The 11,364-nt window shown below is 33.7% G+C and overlaps 1 protein-coding gene across 1 annotated transcript in view; it reads right to left on the bottom strand.

Annotated features, from left to right (window-relative positions):
• The window catches only part of LOC107617958 (glycine--tRNA ligase, chloroplastic/mitochondrial 2), a gene marked incomplete in the record, with an annotated part of 17,862 nt that extends 6,565 nt beyond the window's left edge, over positions 1-11,297 (bottom strand). Inside the window, 21 exon segments of the mRNA XM_016319858.2 lie at positions 1-26; positions 422-470; positions 916-998; positions 1,513-1,584; positions 2,319-2,374; positions 3,052-3,115; positions 3,195-3,296; positions 4,307-4,393; positions 4,569-4,652; positions 5,717-5,843; positions 7,652-7,753; positions 7,870-7,986; positions 8,813-8,883; positions 8,971-9,045; positions 9,310-9,387; positions 9,505-9,560; positions 9,676-9,739; positions 9,848-9,929; positions 10,307-10,374; positions 10,780-10,830; positions 10,986-11,297. Of these exon segments, the coding sequence (XP_016175344.1) occupies positions 1-26; positions 422-470; positions 916-998; positions 1,513-1,584; positions 2,319-2,374; positions 3,052-3,115; positions 3,195-3,296; positions 4,307-4,393; positions 4,569-4,652; positions 5,717-5,843; positions 7,652-7,753; positions 7,870-7,986; positions 8,813-8,883; positions 8,971-9,045; positions 9,310-9,387; positions 9,505-9,560; positions 9,676-9,739; positions 9,848-9,929; positions 10,307-10,374; positions 10,780-10,830; positions 10,986-11,231 (1,760 nt within the window).

The raw sequence follows: 11,364 nt of genomic DNA, 5'->3' as shown, positions 1-11,364 counted from the left end.
ACTGAATAAGATTCTGCACTTTCAACCTGCAGATCAAGTTTAGAATTATTTTTATAAAATAAATTTATTAAGCCACAAAATATTACAAAGATAGAGATCATCAGCAAAAAGGGAAAAATGTTTTCTTGACAAAAAAAAGGAGAGAACAATGGAGAAGAAGAAAACACAAGCACACACAAATATAACCAGAAAAGACATCAAGCTATATTAATGTGAATGTGTTTCTTAGGAATGTACAGATGATGTTCAAAGTACAAAACTATCATTGATATGTATAAAAACCTGATACTGTCGGCACAAAATAAAATGCAAATAAGTAAAACAGTCTATTAATGATATCATTATATCTTTGGGTCTCTTATTGACCAAACAAACTAAATTTGCAGCTGCAAAATAAAAATAGTTCAGCTTCAGAATGCACCTGGAGGATAGCTGAAGAAGTATTGCGAAGACCACGAGATAAGTTTCCACTACATTATACAAAGAAAATAATAAGTATTATTCACCCATCAGATAATTTTAAAAAAAGACGGTGCCAAAGAGAAGTTATTATAATTAGTATTCTTTATGGGCTGGATTTAGAAGGCAAGAATGAATTTTCTTGGTTTTACTCTTTGATCTATTTATGGTTTCTGTTCTGGTTTTACTCTTGGATCTAAAACTAACTTAATCCTAGACATGTCAAATTATAAATTATGGATGAAACTAATAGTGAACAGTCAGTCTTTCAACAGAAGGTTTCAGGTTTGAAACTAATCTCAAGAGACAAGGATAGAGTGTTACATGTGCAAACTACTGCAAATAACAATCTATTCAAGGGTGCTTACAAAAAAAATGAAAAAGCTGAAACTTACTCCTGAACACATGCATTAGGGGATGGGATAGTAGAGAGAATATCCAAAGAGAATAAATTACCTCAATACCCCAGCAAACATAAATGGGACTACTACATCTCCATGCATAGCCAAAATCCAACGGATAGGCCTACTAAATATCACCTATATATGAAAAGGGACCATGTTAGTTATCCAGTTGCCTCCTTTACTTCAAAATAGGATCACATATAAGCTTTGCAAGTATTTTATAACACCATGGAACAAAGAATGATTGCTTTGTCAAATATTTCCTCTAGGGCTGAATAAATCCAATTACTAGAAGATTCTTATTAAATAAAACTGAGCAACAATGATTCTAGTTGTTTTTCATTGAAACATGTTTTTTCCCCCTTGTTATGGAAAACAATCCAAACATCAAATACGGTTAACTACGCACTCCTGTATCTAGTATAATACTATCATGAACGATGAACAGTATGGAAATTGAATTAATAGCTGCAATAAAGTACAACTATACTTAAATGGCCCTATTGGCCAGCCTGAAGTTGACTCAAAGTATGAGGCCTAATAAAACTATAATACTATTCAATGTTTAGCGTTATACTTTATAAGATATTGTTATCATTTTATTATAACATATCATTCTAATACAGAAAACACTTCAAATCCCACATACCTGAGAATTCCATTTCATCGTCTTTGGAAATGATATTTTAGAAATAGTAGCAGGCAAATCTTCAGACAGAACCTAACAAGAGTATAATTAATAATCAGCAATGACATTTTCTTACAAAGTGTAATAAAGTAATAAACACAAATAAATCATAGATGAATACATGAGCCAGTGGTCTGAACAAATCCTTGTGATCTCAAGGGAATTAGCCTGAAATTTTCCTTTTTTGAGTTTTTCAGTCCTCGCTCATTCTATGAATAAGGATACTTCTTTATAAACCTTATACCAATCTAATCCTCCCCCTAACATCAAGTATTTTATTTAAACTGCAGTACACAATTGTATTAACACTTAACAATAAAGACAAGTTCCCTAATAAACTACACAAGATTATTTCCCCTCACATATGTGTAATGTCTAGTGCTTACTCAGAAATTGTATGACACTTGTTCTTCCCTTGTTCTGATGCATTTCCTTATGGAAATGAGGAAACACGTTTTTTGGTATTTTATGTTGTGTGTCCTGGCTCTGTGGTCCAGATCATAAGGGTTGAATTTCTTGGGCATTTTGCTTCAATTTGTTTGAAAAGTTCAGTTGACTCTAAATCATTTTGAAATTATTTTGTTAAATATGTGTTACTATATGGAATTATATATGTGGTCTAGAATCAAAGCTACCTGTAGGTTTAAGGAAAAAGCCACATAAATATTTGATATATTATATTAACCATGGAACTTGCATCCTCGGAAAAAAAAAACATTAAACAAACATAGACGGCAAGATTTTTTAAAGATAATGAATAGAAAAACCTCTAAAGAATATCTTGAAAGCTCCTTCACACGAGCATAAACATATTCTGTTTTTCCTGCAATGTCAAGAAGCAACAGTAGCATATTAACAGGAAAACTGACTGGAAATTTAAATTGGGAGAGAAAGCATAATCTAATAGCATAAAGTTTCCTTTCCATAAAAGCAGCAAATGATGATGCATCAAGCCAATTAATTTTTCTGCATTATGAACTAGTGGCTATGCAAATGTCTCGTCACGAAACCACTTATCACAAAAACTTAAGACTGTTAAGTAAAAGCACATGAATAGTTATATATCTAACAGCATCCTCATATGCAGCCTTTTTAGGCTTAAAGCGTGAATTACCATAAGTCTATTTTTTGCCTTGTGCTGAAATTCTATCCCGTTTTTTGGAAGAATGGGGGCAACAAGAATCAAACTTGAGACCATTGGTCACAAAAGCTCTGATACTATATCATGTAACCACTTATCCCAAAAGTTTAAGTTAGGAAGAGACACATGAATTTGTTTTTGTTTTTGTATTCTTTTGAAGAAAAAAAAAACATATTGGACCACTACAAAAATGGAAAAAAAAAAAGAGGGGGGGACAGCAGTCCTTGAGGAGCTACAAACAACATAAAGCATCAATCTGAACTACTTACAATTCGTAACAATGTACTGAGTACGACAAAAACACAAAAAAGAAACACAATCAAACCTACAACACAACTGCTTTGTCTTCAGATACTCACCATCAACCTTTCGGTATACCAAGTCCAGTGGAACAGAGTATCTACGGGAAAATCCTTCAATGGCCTGACATGAAATAAAAAAATCAAGGCAGAAGTAGTTGACTGCAATTCATGATTATAAAACTACTCAGACAGAGTAAAACCTTTGTTGGATTTCCTTCATGATCAAACGATTTTGAAACTGGAGGACCTCGAACCTCAACCTCCACTTCTGCTTGTTTTGTGGAAAGATTTTCAATGACAACCTGTGGATTTCAAAACAGGAAACAGACACAATTAATATATGTTTTACTTCAACATTTCTAGGTATGCATTGTGATAACAGCTTATAGAAAATTTCTCATTCTGTGTACTAAATCATAAGTTGGAACTTCTGCAAATTCATTTACATTATATCTACTAGTTAGAGAAAACTGAAGTAACAACTGCAGGAAGGAATTAGGGTATAAACTGATTGGTTTCGTTCAATATTGTGCAAAAAATAAATCAAACTAATTTAATTTAATAATATTGATGATGATGATGATGAATTGATGAGATTGATGATTATAATTATCATAATAATAACAACAACAACAATAATAATAATAATAACAGCAACAATAATAACAATTATAATAAATAATAAAAACAATAACAATAACATCAATGATGACTATGACGACGATGGTAGAGCTGGTTATGAGATGCTTAATAATATTGTTAATAGACTTAGAAAAGAAATTCAAAGTGATTTTATCAATAAAATTTAAGTGAAAAACATTAAAGCTTAGAAATAATTTTAAGAAAATCAGGATCTTATTGAGTATTTGAGCAATCGAGCTGAAATATCATAAACCTAAAACTGTACTATGAATAATTGATTTAGTTGGGTATGACTTCATAAAATGAACCAATTACCCAAACCAACCCAAGTAATTTTTGTTGATATAATTTCAGTTTTCAGGTTTTCCGGATCAAACTGATCCAAGAAAGCATCTAGAAGAAATGAAGGATAACAAGTAAACAATAAAGAGAAGAACGTTGTAATCAAAAGAGAAGAAACTGCAAGGAAGTTTAAAATATCAAGAAGAATAGAAAGCTTCCAATCTCTTCATATGAGAAATGATAGCTCCCACATAATAGTTACAAGCAGAAGATCAAAGATAAGTGAGAAATGCTATCCCTATGGCATGTTTAGGGGGAAATGCAGAAAATAAGAGCTATATCCCAAAATATCTAGAGACAAAAGTTGTACATAAGTTTATTCCCTCACCACTAATCTGCGTGGGGTGCCAAAAACTTGCATGTTGCCATGCTTTAACCTCTGTTTCTCTAGTAATTGCAGCATCAAATCTTTCAGCTACAATAACGAGAGGAATCAATATTTGATGATAATGAAGAACAATTAATTTAATAATAAATAATGACAAAACTGGATGAGAAAAAATATACTTATTAATAAAAGATAAGTTCCACAAACAATAAATTGGAGAAAAGAAAATTCCATGATTTTAATCACATGAAGAAAGTTATACTTGCTTGCTTGCATCTACAACATCTTGAGGGGGCATCTCTTCTGTTCCAATTTCAAGAACAAATGCTCTTGACTGATCATGCACCTGTAACCAAATAAAGCTTGAATTTCATATCTAAATAAAAGAGAAATGCATATGCAATAAGACACTCATTCAATTTTTTTTTGTTTCCTTCTTCTCTAAAACATATGCAGCTTAGAAAACATTATTCAAGCCTGAATAAACCATATAACTCTTAGTACCAACATTTTACTCTAGGGACAAATAGCTCATATTAAGTTTGTCAGTTTGTGTTAGATGGTATTCCTTTATCCAACCTATAAAGGTATTGTCATGCTTTGTTGTATGGTTTTTCCCCTAAAAATGGAATTTCTTCCTCTGTCCCAAAACCAAAAAACATAATGTTAAATAAACAAACAAACAAATTACCTCCAGCAATTAAAACATCAAGCCACATGAAAGTAAAGATTTCATAGCTCTTCCAAACCGTGATACCCATAAATCTTAAGTATTTCTACAGGATATGTATTAGACCCTCAAAATATATCTCAAACACAGAATATGAATCCAGAGCAAGCAAGTTGTGCTAATGGTACAGGGACCAGTTCCTGTTCAAAGTTGAAACTTATGTTTGTCAATAGAGTTAGGGCTAATTTTTAATATCGCTTTACATTGCTTTAATACTCTAGGCGATAACACCATAGCTTTCAATTCTAATTGACACAAACAAATATGCAATTGTCCCTTCAATGGACTACAAAAAGATAAATCATCTACTAATAAGTCATAATCCCTACTATTAGTAAGCTTTTCTGATCCACTAAATCATAGATGCCCTAATGTCAAAAATCCACTCTCCTACAAGCTTAAGATGTCAAATGAAGGCCAAGATTCTAGATCTCTAATCATTAACAAAGAAAAAAAAAGATCATTGAATGCTGAAGATGAAAGTGTAGACAAAAATGATTAATAGAATAATGACGGCATTTCTGATGAAAAATAACTGGCTCAAATACTAATAATTTAAAATTTTTAAGCAAGGAGTGCTTAGATTAGCTTATGGATCTTACATAAAGAAAGTAAATTTTCCATAAATCTTAAACAAAACTAAACATTGAGAAGGGACTCAATTGACCCACTTAACTAACCTTCTCACAAGCAGCCTCAAGAACTTCTTTTGGCAATACAAAATTATCAGGTTCAGAGATGAAACCAAGAGGGAAGCCAAGATTCTCCCTAGTCTTCAACCAAAGTTGTGCACACTGGCGAGCTAAACTGAAGAAAACCAAAATAAAGTAAAACATCACAAAATACTGAAATCAAGACAAAGAAGCATAGCTAAAACTGTACCAATAACATTATGCCATGGACTATTAAATCCTAAAAATATTGAGAAATCCTCAAAGAAATAGAAGCTAGAAGAATAAAAGAAAAACAGGAGACCCTAACTTGATAATCATTTATACTCTATTCATGAGAGTATATATAATTGCAACGAGTGTACCACAACATACGTAACCTGTCCAAGTTTGGATCAATTTATCAGAAAACACACTAAAAGCTATATTACTCTACTAATAATTATCTTAGACCTTATCTTAATGAAGTATAGATAAATTTATTTACATGTGAGGAAAATTTTACATGATGCAACTAGACTAAAGATGTCAAGAACAAAAAGTTCATAACAATTTGCCCACAAAGTGCACAACAGATGCCATAGCTGGTGTACTTGGTAGGAGTGTGACTCTTGCATCTAATGGAAGGCTTTCAGACAAGCAGGTCTTGCGGGATGCAATTCAGCATCTTGCATCTGCCTGGTGCAAGTGTACATAGTGTGTTTTAGATAGATATCTGTTCAGTATCTAAGAAAGTGAGAACCGCACCAGCTAGCTATTAAGAGAGAAGAACCACTCTCTTTAAATAAACATCAGACATTCATACAACTCGATGTAAGACTTTGGGAACCCCATAATACTCATCCCTAACAATGCACCTCCCCTAGAGAGTTGATGTCTATGATGGCTTCACTCTATCAATACTGACCCAGCAGTAGCCACTTGGCTATTGGCCATCAATATTCAGTATTGACCTTAATCCAGCCAATAGGTAGCCCTTTCCATGGTGCCGACAACCTGGCTCTGGAACAATAATTAACCTAACAAAAGTAGAGAACCACATCTTAAAAGCTAGCTATTAAGAGAGAAGAACCAACATCCTTAAATACAACATCAAGTATCTTAGGTAGCGTTTGGAAGAGAGACAGAGACTGAAAAACAAAGACGGAAATAAGTCTCAGTATTGTGTTTGGTGTAAAATGGGAGACAGAGACTAAGATAAAGATGAAACTCTAATTTAATTTGCACAAGGGGTAAAGTTGGAATTAATTAATTGAAATGAGGGTATTTTAGGTATAAAATGTTATTAAAGTTTCAATCTCTGTCTCCAAAAATTTCAGTCCCTTGTGTTCCCACTTTTTGGAGGTACTGAAATACTAAAATTTTAGAAACAGTGACTGAAATTTTAGTACTAGTCTATGGGCCAACAAACATGATACTGAGTTCTAGTCTCTCAGTCTCCGTCCCAGTACCTCAAAACAAACGCTACCTTATACTACTTAATGTGAGACTTCAGGCACCGCATAAAGCCCAAGTCCTTAACAATATCTTTTCTCTTATATGCAGAGAAATCGGATAGCTTTGCTCTTTTAATGTATTTTTTATTCACGTATCCTTCATCCTTTGTGTAATGTCATTCCGTTCATGTTAATAATATTTCTTCTCTCATCTAAAAAATAAAAAAGTTAACACTAAAAGGGAATCATCAATTTACTTTTCCTTTTTTGGATAGAAGAAAGAGAGCTATCAATTGCACAGAAATGAGTATATGACACTCATATTAAAGCTAGGAGTTGAGAACAAATTACTATGTGCCGAAATCTTTCATATGAGACTTGCACTGAACAATATTGTGAAAGATCTCAAGGAGTAATTCTCAACCAAGATTAAATTCTTTCATAGTGATGCAATTAGATATAGATCTCCTTCAAGAATCCAAGTTATATTTCAGGAAACAAGCATTACCTACGCATTCGACCAAAATATCGAGCACGCTCTGTCACCCCAACAAAGCCTCTGGAATCTAATATATTGAAAGCATGAGATGTTTTTAGAAGCTGATCATACCTAGCATGTAGAGATAAAACATACATCAGAAGTAAAGACAGTGAAGAAGCAAACAGAACTCAGAATAATAAGAGCAATAATACAATACACAGTTAAATTAAATAGCATAAACATACGCAGGGATTGCTAAGCCTGAAGAAAGTAATCTACGAGCTTCCTCCTCAAAGAAATCAAAATGTTTTTGAACATGATCAACACTGGCATGCTCCAAGTAATATGCACTCATTTCTTTCCTAGAACAGAAAAACAGAATATCATCACCATTAAGAGATACAGAAGTCTAGATTAACAACACAGAAACTAGATAGCACCAAATGAACAGGTTCAGACTTATAAATTACAGGCAATTTTTTAAAGCATCAATATATACACAAACAAAATTTATGTTGAAATGTATGCAATTTTGTTCGCTGCTTACTTTCTATTTCAGTATCATGTAACTTTTTATCTCTTTGGCATATGCTATTAAACATAAAGACATTTTTATTCCTCTACTGTACAATCAAGGCTATGTTATGCTTCAGTGAAAAATGATATAACTAACTTGAGGAATAATAAGGAGGCAGTGGCATAAAGTTATCTGCGCTGCTCTGGTCTTCCAGTCATACTTAGTGGGCCACTAAGAAATTGGTATTGCACTCCTATGTTGATAGGGGAAGATACCCCTTTTTTTAATTTCCTCCACTGAAATTTCCTATGTACAAAGGACTAGAGGAAGAGAAATCCTCAACGTAGAAAACCAGGAAAAGAAAACTATGAAAAGAAACTCATAAAACTAGTCACTTTAGAAGACCTTTCCAATCCCTCTGCATATCTGAAACTGGTTTCTTGCTTTACAATATTTCACCTTATCTTTTCAACATTCACAGTTTATGTACTCTATTCTCACTGAGCCATGATAATGGTCATTAGAATAGAGTAGTAATAGTCCAAAAGAATAAAGAGATTTAAAAAGAAACAATCTAAATGCAAAATAGATTAAAATAAAATAAACAGTCTTGATGATAACTCAGAAAAATCAGATGCAACTCAAAAGCAAGTAGTCAAAAAGTCAAGTACTCATTCTCCAAGAACAACTCTCCATATGTAATTCCATCGGAATATTTGATCTTCTTGAAATGATCAACTCCCTGTCAAAAAAATTAAGAACCTTTTCTAAAATTATTTAAAAGATGATAGATATTGAGAGAGGAGAAAAAGCAATTTAGTCTACAGACCTGTAGTAACATAATGATACGCTCAAGGCCATACGTGATTTCTACGGAAACAGGTGATAGCGGGAGACTTCCTGCCTGGAGTGAAAGGAGAAATAAGAACAAGAAGGTAAAATTGAAGGGTTTCATTTTTTCAAATGAGTCAACAGCAAAGGTTGCAATCAACATACAATAAGAAAACCATTAATCTTCTTTTTTTTTCTTTTTTCATTCTTTTTATGAAAAATTCCCATGTCAGTTACGCAGGATATATCGTCCTCTAGCTCTTTGATAACTTTTCTTCTCTGGAACAATTTCTTATGTATTAAAAAATAATAATTGTCTCTAGACAACAATGAATACCTGCTGGAAGTAGGTGAATTGCGTAATCTCCATCCCATCCATCCAGATTTCCCAGCCTAAACCCCAAGCACCAAGAACCTACAATACAGTTTCAGTTCACACTCTTTTCACAATACGTCAATATGGAGATGGCAATTTAAATGCCATTCCATAAGCAGAATTAAAATGACTATAGACCAAAAATATATATCTTACCGGACTCTCCCAATTGTCCTCCACAAATCGTATATCATGAGCAGTAACATCAATACCTACAACAAGCATGCGCTCCATTAACCAAATGCTAATAAATTAAAACAACAGCTACTAATCAGAATAATATAATCTATTTCAGTCAACTTGGACGATATTAGGCTCAATTACTACCTAAAGCTGATAGGCTGCGGATAAAAAGGTCCTGTGAATTTCCAGGATCAGGCTTCAATATGACCTGAGATTTGAAAGCAACCAAGAACTCAATGGTAGAAAACAACAAAAATTATTGTTGACACTAATCTACAACTTGAATTCCCGAATGTGATTGACATATAAAGCTCACCTGAAACTGAGTGTGTCTTTGGAGCCTATTTGGGTTTTCTCCATATCGGCTATCATCGGGGCGGATGCTAGGCTCTACATATCTTCCATCATAAAATCAACATTGCCAGAAATTTCAGAAACAAAACCCTCACACTATATAAGATAACCAAAAAAGACATTTTAAAAGAAGAAAAAAGTTACACACTCAACTCAAGTAGGTTTGGAAGCAAAAGCTTTGCAGAGAAAAAGAGACACTTCTAAATTCCAATACAATACCATTGTTCAGCACCAGTATATGCTACAACTTTCGGATACTACAGTGTGAAAATGACATATACACCTCGAATCCCATTGTTTGCAAGAAGAGGATAAATTCAGTTATTTTCAAAAGTAATTTCCTGGAAACAACTTCTATTGAACCAAACTGATATTCAAGTTGATCCACACATCATTGAACTTACATCTAAAGCATACTTACGCAACATTCCATGGTTCTGGACCGAGAACCCTTAAATATGTAAGAGGATTCATAGTCCCAGCTCCAACCTGCACCGTAGCAAAAAAAACACGATGCCAAATTTAAAAAACAAAAAAAATCTAAGAGCACATAAAGAATATTACAACAAAAAATTAAAAGAATCGTGATTTTTACCAACAGAAACAAATAAATCAATATTACAATGTAATCAGTAGTAGAAACAAGACGAGAAGTAAATACAATCCCACAATTGCAAAACATTTTCTTTGCTACAATTGAATTTTTAAAGTTCAAATTTTTTACTGTCTCCTGAGCTCAAGAAGAAGAAGAAGAAGAACAACAACAACAACAGCAATTGAAGAAGAAATAAGAAGAAGAAGAAGAAGAACAACAACAACAACAATTGAAGAAGAAAACAACAACTTAAGTGGATAATAGGAGGGAACAATGGCACCACAACAAGTAAATTTTACCTCTGTGTTGCTGCATTGCATAATGGAGCATCCCACAGAAGCCCAATAGTCCTGAAAACACCAATGAGAGAGAGAGAGAGAGAGAGAGAGAGAGAGAGAGAGGTAAAAAATAACATAAAATAAAAATAAAAAAGGCAATTCAATTCTAGTAAAATTTTGCGGTTATCATAAACCTCAAGAAACAAAAATGGCGGGAAAATTAAGACCTGAAGGCGCTGAATGGCTTGTTGGAAAGTGAGGGTGGGAGCTTGCGGGAGAGTGTTGGGTTGTGCCGAAGAAGAGTGAGGGGAGACGAAAGTGGGAGGAGTGGAGGCGGAGGCGGGGAGGGAGGCGAATTGGCGACGGCGGAGGAGAATCGAGGGGAGGCGTGTGGCGGCGAGTGGTGCACGGCGGAGGAGGGAGGGGCTGGGCCTGAGAAATGAGATGACAAGTGGCAACGCCAAGATAGCCATGGCTGCCGTTGTTGATGGAGCGGAAGACTGTAATCAGTTAGTTTGCTTCGTCTCAGAATCTGGGGATAAGATAGGGTTTAACCCTTGCTTTTTTTTTTTATTAAATAATTATATAAAATTATTTTTTATTTTT

Source organism: Arachis ipaensis, chromosome B09 (genome assembly GCF_000816755.2).
Source record: "Arachis ipaensis cultivar K30076 chromosome B09, Araip1.1, whole genome shotgun sequence".
NCBI lineage: Eukaryota > Viridiplantae > Streptophyta > Magnoliopsida > Fabales > Fabaceae > Arachis > Arachis ipaensis.
This window is presented reverse-complemented; position numbering and strand designations above follow the sequence as displayed.